General features: G+C 35.6%; 2 protein-coding genes across 2 annotated transcripts; one reads left to right on the forward strand and one right to left on the reverse strand.

Moving 5' to 3' along the window:
- Positions 1–1,772: 1,772 nt before the first annotated feature.
- Positions 1,773–4,583, forward strand: LOC110789554 (cysteine protease RD19A). Its single transcript, XM_021994250.2, has 4 exons — positions 1,773–2,319; positions 2,931–3,050; positions 3,658–3,904; positions 4,011–4,583. The coding sequence occupies exons 1-4, from the start codon at positions 1,843–1,845 to the stop codon at positions 4,286–4,288; spliced, it is 1,122 nt and encodes a 373-aa protein (XP_021849942.1). The 5' UTR covers positions 1,773–1,842; the 3' UTR covers positions 4,289–4,583.
- A 1,346-nt stretch (positions 4,584–5,929) lies between these two features.
- LOC110789556 (V-type proton ATPase subunit a3) lies at positions 5,930–18,730 on the reverse strand. Its single transcript, XM_021994251.2, has 18 exons — positions 18,390–18,730; positions 16,286–16,330; positions 15,301–15,423; positions 15,087–15,194; positions 14,569–14,676; positions 14,308–14,481; positions 14,001–14,138; positions 13,214–13,321; positions 12,972–13,079; positions 12,718–12,866; positions 10,822–10,975; positions 9,712–9,872; positions 9,413–9,619; positions 9,018–9,201; positions 8,829–8,912; positions 8,544–8,737; positions 7,124–7,183; positions 5,930–6,466 (listed from the first exon to the last, which is right to left on the reverse strand). The coding sequence occupies exons 1-18, from the start codon at positions 18,522–18,524 to the stop codon at positions 6,262–6,264; spliced, it is 2,445 nt and encodes an 814-aa protein (XP_021849943.1). The 5' UTR covers positions 18,525–18,730; the 3' UTR covers positions 5,930–6,261.
- Positions 18,731–19,065: the final 335 nt, after the last annotated feature.

Genomic DNA, 19,065 nt, shown 5'->3' on the forward strand with positions numbered 1-19,065 from the left:
TACTAAATTTAATCCAACTATAATTTATCTTACCTCATTAAAATTTTAATTATTAAATAATTTAATTATGTACTCTTAAGTTTTAATCCATATTATTATTAAAACTCCACGGCAAAGAATGACATCTCGCCACATTTCTCTTTCTATATAATGATAACGTGTCGTATCGTCATGTTTGACATGTCATCTCGTATGTAAGTATTTTAATCATGAAAAAAATGTTAGTTATAGCCTTATAGGTTTCAAACTTGTGACCTCTCATTTGTTAGTCACATATGATAATCACTATACCACAAATCATTTTTTTGTTTTTTATATGTTCAAAATTATGTTAAGACAATACAATTAGAAAAGTGATCCGAATAATTTCTTAATAGTCTTACATCACTAATTAGTTATTACTTTTATGAGTTACTAATCCTTACATGATAAGATTTATTAAATCATACTCGAAGAAAGACATATATATTGTAATGTTTGTAAAAATTATAAAAAACAGTGACCAATCAATCAACATTTTAAATAATAACATTTGATTTTTACTCTGTGTATTAGTAAAATATCCAAATAAAAGATACCACTCCGTAAATAAATAGTGTGAAAGTTAAAGTGATTCATTTAAAAAGAAACACAGAGCGTAGATATATAGTAATTTTTTTTTTGTAAATGTAAACTTCTTTATGCGATTTTTTTATAGAGGAAGTCAGGTAGGTATAGTTCTTAACTTGCAAATAAGAATGATAAATTTTTATTTGATGTAAACAATGTCTTTTATGCTATGCGTAGTAGAAAATAACTTAGGTGTCGTTCGGGACTGATTTAATTTCCCGTTTTTCGTTTTAATTTCTCAAAAAACCAAATCAGATATGTTCGGTGTTTCCGTTTTAAAAAACAATATTCCTCCTGATTTATCAAAACCAAAGCGGAAATCTACAAACCACTTTTAGTGGTTTTGTCGTTTTGGTTTTATAAATTTTCAGTCGCTGCCCCTACTCTTTCTTCCTCCTTTAGTCTCTTTTTGAGTCAACCATGACAGTGTTGAGTCCGCAGCCGCAGCCGCAGCCGCAAACCACCGTGAAAATGTTATCGCCGCCCCCAAACTAAAAGAAACACCACATACACAACCCTTCAATTCCTCTCGATCACCGGCCTACTCATCGTCGGGAAATTAATTCAACCCCAAAATAAAGGAAACCATACGGCCCTTTAATTCCTTTCACCGACCTTTTTATTGCCGGAAATTTTCAGAATTGTTTAAGGCGATGTATCAGGAGAAGCAACTTAACCATGTTTGGGAAAGGGGAAAAAATCTATTTAATTCTCAATGATTACTGAATTCAGGATCATATCTATGAATTATAGTGGGTAGAAAAAATCTTGTTCATCTTAAAATAATGAGAAAAAGAAGATAGCAATGGTGGTGGGAGGTGGAAAATGGTTAATTGTAGTTTGGGTATTAAGTTAAATGTGAGGGGCATTTGGTGAATTTCTGAAAGTCGAGGGGCATTTGGTGAATTTCGTGAAAATTCAGGGGTATTTCATGAAAAATCCGTAAAAATTATAAATGTATGTCGATTTCAACACGTGCATGGCACGTGCTTGTTGCTAGTTTTTAAAATATTACTCCAGCAATCATCATCGAAAACCACGAGAAAACAAAAAAAATGACATCATTATTCAACAATATTATTCTGCCACTTGGCGCTATACAACTCGTCCACGCTCCCGCCACTTCAAGTACTCGTCCCAACAACCACTCTCAGGTCTCTGCTTAAAAACAACCACTCTGCCCCCACTCTCTCTCCTACATCATCATTATCAGTTATCACCAACGTGAAAAGCATGGCTCTTTCTTTCTCTCTCATTACTTTCTCTCTCCTCATCTTAACCACCGCCATCGCTGGAGAACTCCCCGTAACCGGAGAACTTCCCGAAGACTCACTCATTCGCCAGGTAGTCGGTGGCGGTAACGACGCCAGCTCACTCGACTTGTCCCAACCCCACCACCATTTCTCTCTCTTCAAGGAACGTTTCGGCAAATCATACTCCTCCCAGGAGGAGCACGATTACCGTTTCGAGATCTTCAAGGCTAACCTGCGCCAAGCTCAGCGTCACCAGGCTCTTGACCCCACTGCGGTCCATGGGGTGACTAGGTTCTCCGATTTGACTCAGTCTGAGTTTATGAACGAGTTCTTGGGTGTACGAACTCGGTTGAAGTACCCTTCACATGCTAACAAGGCTCCCATTTTACCGACTGATGAACTTCCCCTTGATTTTGATTGGAGGGAACTTGGCGCTGTTACTCCTCCCAAAGATCAGGTCTAAATTATTTCTATTTTTGTCATTTTTATCTTGATCATATTTATTCAATTTGCAAAATTGCTGGTATATTGTGCTACTTTTTAAATTAAGTTGAATCGGGTTGACCTATGTTGGTTTATAGACATTCTCTACCATCTTAATTCTTAAAATAGATAGGGACACAAAATGAAAAAGTAAAATTTGTCAAAAAAAATTGGTCAAGTTTTTATTTAGAGGTATAGGTAGTGATCAAAATTTAGCTTCGTACTCCGTACATATCATACCAGCTGACAGCTGCTGGTTTTCTAACAGTTGAATTTGGGTCGTGTTTGTGGGCTCCACACATAGGCTACAGTAAAAAAGTTGGCTTTGCAGTGTGATCTGAGCTTCATGTAAATTGTTGGGTTTTTGTAACTGCAGAATTTGAGAAATTTTAGGAATTTCCAAAATATTTATGTGATGATTAATCTGACATTTGATTTTGCTACTTTGTTGTGAATTGAAATCTTGTGGTTGACAATCTTCAGCTTCTGAACTTACAATGTTAAGAAAGAATTATGTTTTTACATAATTTTGAAATTGGATTATCAATTGTGATCGTATATGGTGGTTTGATATGTCATACTCAGGGCGGATGTGGTTCCTGCTGGTCCTTTAGTACCACTGGTGCCATGGAAGGTGCACACTTTATCGCGACAGGGAAACTTGAGAGCCTTAGTGAGCAGCAGCTTTTGGATTGTGATCGTGAGGTTTGCACTAATGCTTCATGATTTCATACGACTTTTTAAACATAACAGTAAAGAATCAATTTCATCTTTTGATTGTTGTAAGAATTGAAACTGTAGATTGACATTGTTGAATTAAAACTTATGTGTCAAAGAGTTGATTGTATATGGTATGTTGCTAGATAGGAAAACATTTGACTTAAAGAGTTAGGATACTTCTTTGGTTAATGAATGGGAATGCTACATTGTCTTTATAAGTATATGCTGTGGCATGGTTCTTTGATGTTATAATGACTGAGGCATAGTTCTTTGATGCTTAGCAACTATGGAATACTTGTGTGTGTGTGCGAGAAGTTGTTGCTTATTAGTTACCAATTCCCTTCCTTATTGGCATGTTAGATTTACTTTGTAATCTCCTTGCAAGATAAACCAAGCCATGACTTGTGATTTATGTCCTTGACAGTTGACACCCTAATTTTTTGCATCCTTTTCGTATCTGTGTTTTGGAGAGGATAGTATTGGTAACTGATTTGGTATTAAATTTGCATAGATTTAAAGGCCAGACTCAAGTTGTCATGTTTTGCTTGCAAAATGAGATGTTCTCTGATGCTAAAAGTTTGTGATTTGATAGTGTGATCCAGAGGGGGAATCAGATGACTGTGACCAAGGTTGCCAAGGTGGGCTGATGAACAATGCCTTTGAATATCTTCTGAAAGCTGGTGGATTGATGCTAGAGAAGGATTATCCATACACAGCTAGAAATGGTCGCTGCAGATTTGACAAGAGCAAGATCGCAGCTAAGGTAGCAAACTTCAGTGTTATCCCCGTTGATGAAGGCCAAATTGCTGCAAATCTTGTGAAAAATGGGCCCCTTGCTGGTAAGCCCTTGTTTTATACCACTATTGGGTGTTCTAAATATGTTGGAAGTATACATTATAATCTGGTGTTTACTATAAAATTAACTTAAGGTCGTGTTGAATGCAGTGGGCATCAATGCTCGTTATATGTCGAGTTACATAAGTGGAGTATCATGCCCGTTGACATGCTCAGCTGATTTAGAGCATGGAGTTTTAATAGTTGGCTATGGTTCTGCTGGTTATTCTAGTATGAGGAAGGAAGAGAAGCCATATTGGATAATTAAGAACTCGTGGGGTGAATACTGGGGAGAGAATGGGTATTACAGATTATGTAGAGGTTACGATCTTTGTGGTGTCAACACTATGGTTTCTACTGTTGCTGCAGCTCCTGTTACCCCTCACTAAAGCTGTAAAGTCAGTAGGGGATGATGAATCATATCATCATACATTACTGTACATTTAATGTAAAAGGAGTAAGCCTAAAGCAAGAAACTCCATATTCAAGGCTTCCTTTCTCACTCCATTGTTATTTGTTAAGCTGTTGGAGTTTTTGTAAGGGCATCAACATGTCGTCTCTATTATTACGGAGTATAATGTATCAGTATATCTCCAGTTCTTAATTTGAGAATTGAGATTGTCCGACTTTATTATAATGTATCAGTACAGTACCAGCAATCGTTAGAGGTTCCTTATATACTTATGTTATGGAGCACAAGTCGATCATTTTCGGGTCAGATAACTTTACTTTCGGGTCCTTTTGGTCCAATGTTTTCATGTATGTTCATGTCTTATCCCCGTGACAACCTTCAAAATACCGAAACAATAGCTTTCAAAGTTTGACAATTTCTCAATAATTAGTAGCTGCTAATATAACCCAACATGATTGCCTACGTAACTTTTGTAGATTTTTTTTTTTTTTTTTTTTGACAATTACAAAGAGGTAAATGAAAAAAAACATAACTAGATATAAGAAACCAAAATCTAATCCGGCTCTGACGATGCCCGTGCAAAGCTCTATTGAACAACATTCTTGGCCAGATTAGCGCTTTCTGGATTTGATCTCGACCTACCTTGTGCACAACGCAACGGCTAAAGAACTTACCACATTTTTGAATCATCACCATTATCTATTCCTGTTGAGCATCTTGTATTTGTTGATGTTGTAAATTAGTAACCAACACTGATGAGTCTGTCAGTATTAGGAGAGAGTTAATAAATTTGTCCTTACCCCAATGCATTCCATGTTAGCATGCTAAAGCCTCCGCTTGAGCCATTGAATGGGTCATTACCCAGCTGCACCCTCCTGTTGTATGAAAAGGGTCACCGGTCATGAGACTCGTGACTTTCTAAGATCGCCCCATTCCTACTCGATTATTCTCCTCTTTCCAGGCCGCATCAACCTGCAAATGATAACTTATCTGGACATTCACATGTCTTCCTATTTTCACTTCCAAAACCCGCAGCGGACCATTGTTGTTGACCTTAATCCTTACCAAAAGCTGCTCTTGTGAACTTTGGTAAAGATTTTAAATTGTTTCATTGCTCCTTCCACGTGGGTGAAAACCAAATCCACGTCTGCGAGCTGTTTTTGGACAATTCTGTTATGTCTCGTGATCCATGGTGGCCCAAAAAGTACTAATGAAGTAAGCCATTCTTTTTCCATTTTTCCTATCCAAGCTAATAAAAAGTCGGATATAATTAAGAATCCAATCCTGAATGGAAAGATTCTCATCATAATTTGAGTGAATACTCAAAGATCCATTCATCCAAATTGTTGTGCTAGTGAACACAATGGAAATATCCTCATCATTCAGTACCACAGTGCACGCAAACAGTGTCAGTGTGAATACCCCTTGCACGAAGGTTGACACACAGCCAACAACACTTCCCATCAGGACTTTCCATATTTTCCACTTTGGTGAATAGATAGAAAGAAAGAAATGGAGTGGAAGTGAATGAAAGAAATTATAGCTATATCCCGCAACAGCTTGGGATTAGATTACCAGATAATAAACACAACCAATCTCTAATTTAACACTTACAATATTGCTTGCAATTTGGTATTTAATGAAACACCAATTGCAAATAAAAAAAGAGTACTTTATTAAAGGAATAACTTATTGTACATAAAAGCACAAACATCTGATTTGTTATGATACATGGCCTATAACTTCTCGTCGAGGCCTATTATTTCTCCCAAAGTACAAAATAAACAATTGGAAGGGCTGGAACTCTTGACTGTGCAAAACTAATTCTCGCAAATGTCCCTCAATGGGGTGTTCCCAACTTCCATCTCCCAGGAAGCTAGATAAATTAAGGAATCAAATATCAACAACTCACATACGTCTAGTGAAATGGCTAACCTATTTCTGATACATTCACTCTTCTTCTTCAACCATCAAAGAGAATGAGAAGGGATAAAACTTGTAACCATCTCCAAAGTAAAACTTGTTCTGGAATTCCACCCAATGGAGACGCAATGCATGTAGAAAAGCACTCAGGGTTTCCATGACCAGCAACACACCAACAGTAGCAAAGATGAAGACAATAATACCAATTATAAGAATAAATACATTGTTGTACCTGCAATGACAAAGAAACAATTAGGAGATTAACGTGCTGATTCTTACTTCACGTGCAAAACTCACCACCTCTTTTTTTGTTCCACCCTAAAATTAATCCATTAATTGAAAGTCCAACATCAACAACAGAAATCTAAATCTAACAAAATTTACAAAAGGCAAAACTCCTCTTTTAATTTGTACCATTTGAGTGGATAAGCACTAGAAGGAGGACAAGAAAACACAATAGAATTAGGCTTGCCTTCTGTCAAGGCTAAAGCCTAAATTTTCAATTGGCATAAGATTGAGTAAATGATCAGGGCCAATATCTTGTCGATCATGTATATAATACAAAAGACTAGGGACCCAAATAAAACTTTTTGACTAAATAACTCAAATAGAAAGGCATTTTACCACATAATTCACTTGATGGTTACCTAATTCACTTGATCAATCCAAAATACCAATAATACTTTGCCACATAAAACATCTAAGGTTTGGATTTTAATGAATGCAAAGAGTGCCCTGAATACAACAGAATCTGCCCATCTGTCCCATTGAACACTTTTGTTTACCAATCATATGAAATATCATCTTAGATTGCGTGAGACATACAACTATGCAAGCCTAGAAAAAGAAAAAATAATAAACAAACAAGAGGATATTTGCTTTGACGTACCCCCATGCTAGCATCAAAACCTTGTCATAAAATACAGTAGACAGCTCCGAGTGGGCCAGGCTGCATCAAAAAAAGTTATCACAGGAAACATTAGCCTTTGTTGACATAATAATGTTCCTAATATCTCTATAATTTACCCAAACTACTACAGTTGATGTCAGAATTTGAACTACCTTTAATACTCTTATAGTCTTATCTAACATTATACATTTATACACTATTTTGCAATACATAAAATTTTCTATTTGCTTAGCTTCTGAAATTTATTGAGAAAATTAGGTGAATTAGTTAAGTTATGAGTAACTGTTACTAATGGGCTGTTTAATCATGGTTTTGATAATATTTGAAATTTTGTTTAAATTTACAGAAACCGACTGTCAAACCAATATCCTCAATTACCTTGGTAATTGTTAGTCTGTTACTAATGGGGCGTTATGCTCACCTTAAAAAAATAAGTTTCAGGTCCAATAAGTTCATATAAGTTCCAATATTAATAATAACAATAATAATAATAATTTTTTATTTTTTATTATGGAGTTTTTTTATTTATTATTATACTAATTATTATTATTAATTACTCTCTCCGTCCCAAATTACTTGTTACACTTTCCTTTTTCGTCCGTCCCAGATTAGTTGTTACACTTCTAAATTAGGAATGGCCCCACAATTATTATATTGTCTCTCTCTTCCCACTAAACTTTTTTTGTCACCACACCCTCTCTCATTCAATTAAAAAAGTACCCCACTAACTCACATCACATCTACTTTTTCAATAAAATAACAATTGATAACCAAACAACCTCACCTAAACTTTGTGCAAAGGTAAGTGTAACGAGTAATTTGGGACGGAGGGAGTATTAATTTATTACTTTTATTATTATTATTTTTATTATTTTTTATTATTATTATTATTATTATTATTTATTATATATATTTTTTATTATTATTAGTTCCAATAAGTTTAGATAAGTTTCAATAAGTCAGATAAGTTCAGGTCAGATAAGTTGAATAGAACGCACCCTTAATAGTGTGCTAAAAAAAAATTACCATAAGAAGAAATGCAACAAGAGTTAAGATCCCCTACTCCAGACGGTCAATTTTAACACATTGGTGTTTATAACTTGTCGTGTTTATTCTGTATCGATGCTACATGAAATTTAATCATGAAAACACCAATATGCTCAGGCAGGCATCGAGTGCAATATAAACTAGTTTTCTAATACCAAAACAAGATTTCATAATGCAACCATTAGCATTCAATCGTCTGATGGATTGAAATTATCTTGTCAGTTATTTTACTAGTTGTTCATTTATATTCCAAGCTCAATATTACTATTGACAGCAGTAGGTTTACTAATTTTGTGTTGTTCAAGATCCATAGTCTCTGCAAATACTGTTGGAAGCTTTTAGTGACAAGTACCTCAATGCCCATAATCGAAGGTATGAAGCAGTATTCGAAACTGCTCCAAGTACGAACTCTATAGTATGAATGAGCTGATGCACCAGCACTTCACTGAATTCAAACTCCTCATGCTCGCCATGAGAACCGTTTGCTGCTTCCCCTTGAAGGCTTTCTTCTGCTTGAAGGGGAATATATGACTCACCCTGATGCCTCTACAAAAACATTAAATTTGGAATTAGTTGTAAAAGCTAGACCTGATCCATTAACAAGTTCAAGTGTTCAACACATATCTCAAAAATTTACATTTTCATGCTGTCTTTTCATAATAAAAGGCTTTGGAAGCAGCATCCAAGGTACAGCCACAAGGGCTAGCAGCAACAGAACAATCTGAAACATAGGGAGATAGAAAATGGAAATGTTATGAACACCAAGGGTACAAATATGTGAAACAATTACAATCTCAGAATGATGTCAAAAACAAGGATAAAAGACCTGAGTTGTCTTCTGGCCAGAGAAAAGCTCATTTTCACCCAAATCATCAGTAGGGCTTAAAAACATGTAGATCATTATGTGATATAAATCAGCTTTAGAGCCAGTGCACCATTTCAGAACAATGAGAAAGGAGAGATAGCCAAACAAACTGTTTAAAAAAATGATCTGAGGAACAAATTGGAACCTGCAGCAACAATATAAAGTTCAATAACAAAGCCGGTGCAAAACTGAAATCACATAGCTTTTCATCATAAGATATAAAGTAAATATTTAAAACGAGGAAGCTATAGGATGAACGATGAATATCACTGTAGCTAGTAAAATTGCAAATGATGTCCAAGATCATCACCACTAGAACAGATGGCACAAGACTAACGTCAAGAATCAAGACATACCATATATCAACACAACTTCTGAAGAACGTAGCATTACAGAAACTCATCATGATCCCCAGGTTCATTTGGGCAACACCAAGTAAAATTGACATCTTCATCTTTAGTGAGTTAAGGAAAGGCAATTCGCTTCGTGAGCCATGCCATACAGGATCTAATCCAAATGGGTATGCATCTCTTACTTTAATCAAACCATCAATCGTTGCATCCCTGAAATGCATTACCACAAATAAATAAAACAAGACAGTGACAGAGATGAGTGAAAAAACAAAGACCGCAGTAAGTATTAGTTTTGTCTATACTTGCAAGAAAGATCACGGCAATCATAGGCTGACTTTCCGAATAATTCGAATGGGACTGAAAAGAACTCGTTATAGATGAAGCCTGTGTAGATTGAAAAGATTGCCATCATCAAAATAACATATCGACCTCCAAACATCATCTCCATGATATCTCCCAGTTTCTGCAGCAAAAGAACAAAAACAATTAGGCCTAGACCTAAATTACCCAAAAAAAATTATAACAAGGGGTGACCGACACAATTCAATCAAGTAATCCCTGCAGATCAGGAAACACCACCTTATGGCATTTATATGGTGGTTCTAAAAATGAGAGCTCTATACTTTGAATTGACTTGTGCAACACCACCTATGTATCGTAGTAATCTTCGACTCTTGGTGACATCCATCAATTCATATTGGGGCACATGAAACTTTATATACAAATATCTCCATTCAATATAAAGAATTCATACATATTATTGATGGAATTTTTATGGACTTGTGAACTTTTCTTAAAATCTAGAATTGGTTATTGGGTATCGTCCAAAAATTGAGTTCTAGGTTTAGCATTTAGTGTCAGTTTTCCTATTCAACAGAAGCTCATTTACTTTGTGTTCTTTAAACATGTGAAATTGAAGAGTTTCCTCAATACAATAGTGTTTTGCTTCTTAGTTTTACCCTCACCACAGTATGATAAATCAGTCAGTGACTATGTTACTCCTACTTTTCCATCCTTGTGATTTTAAGTCCAGAAACCAGCCTGCAAACAGAAGGAGACTTTTGTGTGCATATGCTCCTCTCCAGTCTTTGGAGAGAGCTTCCTGCAGATGGCTGCAATTTTTTAGATACACGCTCTCACTTTTTTTCACTTTTTTTTCATTTAGATACTCTTTTACTCTCTTTTTTATAGTGATTAATCTTTTACTTTGTTTTGTACATGCAGTATGTCAGAAATTTTAGAGTCTGCCAAAACTTCTGATCCATACCTTTCAGGTCAGAAAAAAAAAAATCAGTAAGTAAGAAGATAGCAGACCAAACAGGAAAACACTATTTGAGCATGAAGTTTAGTCAAAAACTCATGTTAACACCTTCAGAGATACTTGACTGTCATAATAAGTTAGAAATAATCACCTGACTTCCAAGCTTCTTTTCCCTGATTACCAGGTATAAAGTACAAATTAACAGGCATATACCATGCCCCCAATCACCAAACATGACTGCAAACAAGAATGGAAAAGTAACGACTGTGTATACAGTTGGATTTGCTTCTCGATACCGAGCAATCCTGCAAATATGACATTGATCACTTTAGCAATGATGAAAAATGGCACGTAAGGTAGATAAAGAAGCCGCAACACTAGAAACTTGACAATCATGAAAAACACATGTACTATATTAGCTTTTAAGTAAATCAGCTACTCAAGTTCAACGATTAAGAGAGCTAAGCAGGCACCATTTCCTCCATGTTTTAACACTTTCAATGTTAAAAGTACGTAAACAATACAGAATAGAGGCCTGCATATTCAAAGATTAGATGAAGAGAATATAAAATTGAAGTTTCAAATGAAATACAATTTGAACTGGGCACCAATGGCGCCATTTCCAAATGAACTTTTTGGAATAATATGATCCGCACCACCAAAGCAAGAGGGGAAGATAAATGGTTTGTATTTGTGCGATAGAAGTACTCTGCATTAACGAATCCTACGTTGAATTTTTAAGCATAACCCATGCCTTGTCCAAATGTCTGCTTTCCAATTTCCAAGGCCGTTCATAAGTATTATTTTCAAGAGGATTCAGATAGTAAGTTAAGCCTCAAGATTCTTTGCAAGCCAATTCTTTTTTGGATGGAGGTGGAATTTTTCTACGGAAATAATTCTGACCCGATAATCCTAAGAGTATCAAATATAAAAACCGATAGCTCAAACCCATGCTCTGATGCTTCATGTATTACGCTTACAACTACAAATATGTTCATTCTAAATGGTGAGATACTGTTTCGAGAAGAAAGTAAGTAAAATTTGGATCGGGGTCTGGGAAACATAATTACAGGATTTATGCAACAAAATATTGGGTTTCAATCAGCATATTCATAACTAGAATCATAGAAGACTTGATTAGGGCCTGCAATGCTCTTGAACAATGCAAGAGTTGAAAGTTACAACTACAATCTTCGGTAATGAAACCCCATAACTTTTATCAATATTGTAATAAAACCTTATTCTAATTTCAAGGATTTATCACTGGAAAAAAATGACATAACACACAAAAAAAAAAATTAAAGCGATTTACCAGACATATAATTTCTTTTTATAATTTTATACGTTGACGTCAGGGTTATTATATCAGAAATCAAACCCGGGGGGGGGGGGGGGGGGAGGAGGAGAAGTGGAAAGTGATTGATTTTACATTCAATGCATCCTATGATAAATATATAACAGCTAACAAGTCATCTCCCTGATCCAACTGGAAGCTACATACAATGCCTATAAAACTCCTCTTAATATGCACAAGACAAAATAGAACAAAAAAATTGTTGTGAGCATTTTGAAGTATAGATGTTGCAGTTCAACTGATGTTGATTTTGCAAAAGCATGTCATATTTAATTAAGTCTTTCCTTGATAAGAATTTGGGTTTTTATTGAAGAAGATACACTAGACATGCTGCTAAGGAGAAAATAAGAAGGTAAGAGAAGGTGAGCTACATAACTGGGGAAAATAGAATAGGAGAGGGAAAGTTTGATATTCATCTTACTGATTGCAGTTACAATACACAATGATATGCAATGAAACAAATCCATTAGTGTGCCATTATATCATCTTACAACCACTCAACCAGTGAGAACTTTGCTGGAGATAAGAATGGGGGTTAAGCTGCACTTCTGATAAAAGTTATGGAATTCAATTGCTACAGTTACAAGTTAGGGAGGTTGAATTCACAATTGATTATAGCTAGGGGTCAATTTGCTGCTTTCTCGCTTGAACGACACAACACTCATTTTAACCTTTAAAGTTAAGATAGCTTACCCATAAGAATCAACAATCTCCTGATAAGCAGTAGTAAATTTGTTAGTCCTGAAATAGGTTGGCGGCGACTCCTTTGTATATAGAACCTGAAATATAGCTTCAACTTGTGAATTTGAGTCCAGCGTCGCCCTGTGCAACAAATCCTGGATCTGCATTGATCAAGCTTCACTTCAGTTTTGATGTCTCTGGTTAAAAACTTAAATACGCATGCACAATCCACCAAGAATTCACACCTTAGATGGTTAGAAGTTTACCTGTTGCGTTGCAAAAACTGGGCACCACCCTTCTGCCACAAGACATTTTTTGGTTACATCCATGCTAAGCATGTTCAATGTGTGGTAAATGGATTTCTCTTTTCTCACCTTCATAATAAGAAAATAAAATTTAAATTCAAACTAAAACCACAACACATTAGCAATGCGAGCTACAGTTTCTCTTTTCTTTCAATTAAATACACAAGAAAAACGCTGATTTAACTTAAGGATTTCCAACATACCAGAATGTTCCACTGCTCAAACTGATCACCAATAGTCTGTAATAAGTTTCCACGATGCAGAAGTCCAGCATCAATTGTAGTCCTCAACTCAGATAGTTTACCAGAAACCTAAAATTCAACCATGTAAGGTCAGCAAATTTGCATATCCAATGGAAAAAGAGAAGCTCTGAAGTTGAAGGAAGAACATTTCAACGAAAGTAGAAGTTGTTATAAAAGCAGAAGAGATCTACACTAATGAAAGAAACAGTAAGCAGAAGCTGTGGTTGTGAATTTATCACTGCTACTGTTTCAGATATAGAAATCAATGGATCTCTTGGTTTAATACTGTATTTCATTGTGAATATTTCACAACTATTGAGAAAAAATAGGGGGGATAAAAAGAATAACTTCAAGAAGAGTTGTGCATTGAAATGCCCTGGGGGACAAATGAGCAATTAAGATAGTCAGGCTGAACTATATTAAAACAAAAAGGAGGGCTATGTGAAATGGAACAGTTCAGGGGATATTCTTTTTCTGTAAAAGGGCACACCAACACTTATAAGTGGTGCTAAGAAAAATTGTTACAAGAAAATGTAACTCGAAACAATTAGATCAGCAGAAATAACAACATATGTTTATGCAAACTTTCCATTTCCCACTTCATTAGCATTCTTTTTATTTTTTTACTCTTTTCCAGGACTATTTGGCAATGGAGTGTAGAGTAATGCATTTGATATTGGTAACAAATCCTCATCTTACTAAATGCAAATAAAAGAAAGACATATTAAATAAAGTACAAAGAGCACACCTCTTTCAACATTTGAGCTTGTTTGCCAAAGTCCTCACTGAAAGGATAACGATTAGCTCCAAATGCTTCACATATCTTAAGAATTTTGGTCTTTGCTCTTTCACCAGAATAGAATATCACAAAGACATTTTTCTCAACCTGAAAATTAGAAGACAAAAAATCAGCGCAATATTCTAAATTTTATGGATGTCAAAATCATGTATGGTAAAGGACCTGCATGTATGCTAAACAACTGTTTCAAATTTTTTATAGGAAAAGAACTCCCACGGCATCAAAAATAGTGCATAGAAGAAATATTTTGTTGAACCTTTTCTCCAGAAGCAGGATCAGTAACAGGATTCTCAGCTGTGGTTTGCCTCAAGAAAACATTGCCTCTAGTAGCACGAAACAAGATCCTCTCAAATGGCATGGATTTCTCCCTGGGTACAAGGCCTGTAAAGAACCCCAGCTGCACCTGCTTTGATGGATCACCCGATTTTTCCTGAACAAAAGTCCATCAAGAAATCATTCCAAAAGCAGGATACACATGAGAAGTACAAACAAAACAGATCAACAGATCAAGTCTTACTTGGTCCGTCAGTAAAGGTGTGTCCAAGGACTCTTCAGTTTGCTGTGCTTCCATTTCCCTCTGCTGAGCAGCTGCAATGCTCTGGGCTGAATGGAAGAATTCTCCTGCCTGAGGGATAAACAGAAACACAATTTTCAGTATACGACCTAATCAATAAATATAATGCATAGAAAATGAAATATACTATGCATCTCATTCCTACGAGTTGGACTTTTAAATAAGTTCCTAAAGATTACGTCTCTGTTGTGATATAAAATAATACGCCAAAATTACTTTAAATAATGTGTAATATTCCTCAAATATGAAGCCTTTTCACCACCAAACTCCTCCTTCCAGAGCTACAGGAGTATGAGTGTCTGTGGCAGTTTAGCTTCCACTTAATAACACGCTAATACACAGTCTTTGTATTCAACTGATGCACCCATGTTAGGTACTTAAAAATCTAATATAGAGGGGGACTATATGGACAAGGTTTAATAATATAAATAAACAAGTTCAAAGAAGCGTGAATAACCTACCTTCTGTAGAACAAGTTTATACTCGACAAGTTCATTATAAGTGCGCTGTAACTTCCCATTGTTTGCATTCATCTCAGTAAGCTCAGCTTCCAGCTCTCCAAGTTTCACCTATATAATCACAAAACCGCATGTTGCTCAGTCCACAAAGCATGTTAAACTCCCTTCATATGGGGAAAAGGATAAACAAAGTGAAAAAAAAGAATTCTCAACAAACCTCCAAATCATCCACTTTGATATCATTCCGAGTGAAGGACTTTGGTGGAGCTGAAATACCAGCATTGGACATTTGTTCCCTGAAATATCGTAGTCTACGGGCCATCTCTCCACATTTTTTTATCTTCAGAAAGAAATTAAGTTAATCAATATGCCAAAAAAAAATTCTAAATTGACTAAAGACTTGAAGAGTCCCTAATTAGGCAATTTTTAACTTTGGATAACAAAGAATCAAGTCGAATGCCCAGCTTAGATGTCCTAGGGTTCTTTGATGCGGAAAATTGGGTCAGCCAGTTGCCTTCTGGACCAAAGTCTAACAAAGAAAACTTCTTTACAACTGTAAAGGTAAATCTAAGAGAGCTTCGGAGCATTGTACAAGTGAGCTATGTGCAAATAAAGCCTTCCTGTCATGCCCTATTCGGGATTTACTTTAAAGGTTAACGAGGAGAATGTATACTTATATATCAGTCGAATAAAGGTGAAGTACAGGACATGAACTTCATCAGGAACAATTAATGAAGTATTGACCAAAAGTTCGGCTTTATCCTTTTAATTAAGCTTGAGATGTCAAAAAATGCCTACACAATTGTCCATGTATGAAAAAGATCAATACCTAAGGGCTAAGGTTTGATTGATAAATAATTACAAGAGGGGCAAGTTGCTAATCAAATGATACAACTCATTGAACAAAAGGGGCCCACAACCACACTCAAACAAACTGGAAGATAGAGAGACACAATGAGTCAAGGAGGAGTTAAAATGCTGATCTTTAGCTCATATAAAGTCTTAAGCACATACAAGCAATCAAATAATATAACTGCAGTAGCACAGTTGTGATGAAATATGAAGTGAGATATGTTCCACCAATAATCACTTCAATTCAAGTATGCTACACAAATAAGGATGAACAAGGGTCTTAGAAAGACATTCTGCGCACTTGAAGCCAAAAAATGAGCAATGATAGCGTAATGGAAACCTCAAGATACCTGATTCGCATAAGTTCGCTGGAAAGGACTCTTATCTGCATTCAACTGGAAAATAAAATATGTCAATAAAGTAAAAGTCACCTGACAGTTACACTTGCACAATGTCTCAATTTTAAAATAAATTAGGGGAAAGCAGAAAAATTTAGAAAAAAAATATCAAGTAGGAAAAAAACGGCATGAATAGACCAACATGAAACAACTTAACCATTACAAGGCTAAAAATTATTACTGGTAATTTTCTACATTCAACACCATCAAAGTAACAAAATAAAATAAATAATGAAAAAGCTCCGAAAAGTATCTCTTAATCTCAATTCTTGAAGTGTATAAATACCATGATGTTCTAGACCGTAGCTATAGGTTTGTTAATCTAATCACCATGACTCAAATAACTTTCTCAAATCCTCCTTCGTGATTTACAGGGTAAAAACTAGTCTAGAGCAACTTCATGCTTTTTGTGTAGGTTGAATCAACTATAATAAACGGAGGCACGCGAACTTTCAAGATCAACGTGTTCAGTAAATCAGCAGCGATAATGATCAATCAAATAGCACACTCTCCTTTCCATTGTTCCTAGGATAAAAAATAGCTGTCACATCAATCCATATACTCCTCTAAACTTTCAACTCTTCCCATCACAAGACCACAAGACGCTGTCATCACACAAATTCTTAGCACATAACCTCACCATACCTGATACCACAACGCTCAAGTACCTTTACAGAAAACATGTAAGCTACTTTTTAACAAAAAATTCCTCTTTCATGAATCATTCATGTTAGAAGCATCAGTTTCTACAACGTGATGCATTGCACCTATCAGAGCCAGCTTCACTCCGATGACTTTTAAACTTACCAGAAACCTAAAGACTTTAAACTAGCTGGCACATCAGTAGATATACTCCACCATACATCAAACTCTTCCCTTAAATGTCACAAAAACCTCAAAAAGCTGTAATCTCAGAGATGCTAAGCACAAAACTTCTGCCCTCGGCATACCTCAGCGTTCAAAGTGTATTTGCAGCAAACAAGTTAGCTATTGTATTCACACACAAAAAAACCCTTCTTTCATTAGTCATTCATGTTGTAAGCATCAGTTTCTGCAATGTGATACATTGCATTTATCGAAGTCAGCTTCACTCCAATGACTTTTAAACTTATCAGAAACCTAAGACTTCGAAATAGCTGGCGCATCTGTCCACATACTGCACCATACATCAAACTCTCTCCTTTCAATCATGCCACAAAACTTCAACAGCTGTCAACTCACAAATGGTGAGCACATAACCTTGGTCCTTGGCATACCTCAGGTCCTCAGCGCTCAAAGTAACTTCGCAGCAAACAAGTTTGCTACTTTATTCACAAAAAAATCCTTCTTTCATGAACCAGTTATGTTATAAGCATCAATCTCGACCCCTCGGTAACAAAAAGGGCATTAATCTCGACAATATTGCATTTATCAAAACCCGCTTCTTCACTTGCTGACTTTTAAATTTATGAAACACCTAAAGACTTCAAAATAGTTGGCGCATTAGTCCATATACTCCACTATACATCAAACTCTTCCCTTCATCGTCACTAAACCTCAAAAAGCTGCCATCTCACAAATGCTAAGCACATACCTCAGCGCTCAAAGTAGCTCTGTAGCAAACAAGTTAGCTACATTAATTCACACAAAAAATTTATCTCTCATGAATCATTCCATGTTATAAGCATCAATCTCAACAACGTAACACGTTGCATTTATCAAAGCCAAGTTCAGTTCGTTGACTTTAAAAAGTTACTTGAAACCATTAAACTCAAAAACAAAAGCACTACAATCAAAGGACATTGAACAATTCCAAAACAAAACTACCAGAAATCAGAATAACAATAAACGATCATCAATTAAATACACAAGCAGCTAGAGAAACCCTAAATCAATTAATTTTTCAGTAAAAGACAAAAAACGCAACATAATTTGATCCAATTAGCAATCATCAGATAACAAAATTGCAATCATACTGCCCAGCAATCAAAATTCAGCAACAAAACGATCAATAATCGAGGTATTGCAAATCAAAATTACAAAAAAAAAAAACTAGAAATTAAAATTTGAAACGAACGTCTTTGAACTGGAGAAGGCCGAGGTCGCCGAGATGTGAGACGGTGAGATGAGAAGACTCAAGAGGGATGATGAGCTGCACCAATTGCATCTCCTCCGACCGCATCAGATCCATCGGAGGACAACATCCTACCATTGTTGTCGTCTTTCACTTTCTCTCTCCTCGCTCACGAACTTTCTCTATCCTCCCTTGTGGGTGTTGTGGTGTTGTTTCCTCCCCTCGCGAGCTTTGTCTCTTTGGCTAAGATGATGATATGACAGTGTCGCGGAGAGAGACGGAGGAGAGAGAATTTTTGTGGTTTTAATTATTTTATTTATTTAAGTAAAATTAATCTTCCGCCACGTTCGTCTGACAGCTAAAACCTGACTTCTGTTTTACCCTGATTAATCAACTAAATTTTAGCCCGTGGGATGCACGGTTTCTATTAAATTGTTACGTTAAAATAAAACTCTCATATATATTAACTGTTATATTTTATATATTAGATTAAATTTTTTTTTTTTATTATTGTGGATTGGATTTCATTGTAGATTTTTTTTAAATTATTATAGTGTTTGATTTTGGATGAAATTGTATATAAGAAATATTAATAATTATTTAATAAAAATATTTACGTGGTACCTAATTATTTATCTATGTGGCATTCGACTTTTTAGTTCAAAAATAATTTTGAATT

This window comes from Spinacia oleracea, chromosome 4 (assembly GCF_020520425.1).
Source record: "Spinacia oleracea cultivar Varoflay chromosome 4, BTI_SOV_V1, whole genome shotgun sequence".
Classification (NCBI taxonomy): domain Eukaryota; kingdom Viridiplantae; phylum Streptophyta; class Magnoliopsida; order Caryophyllales; family Amaranthaceae; genus Spinacia; species Spinacia oleracea.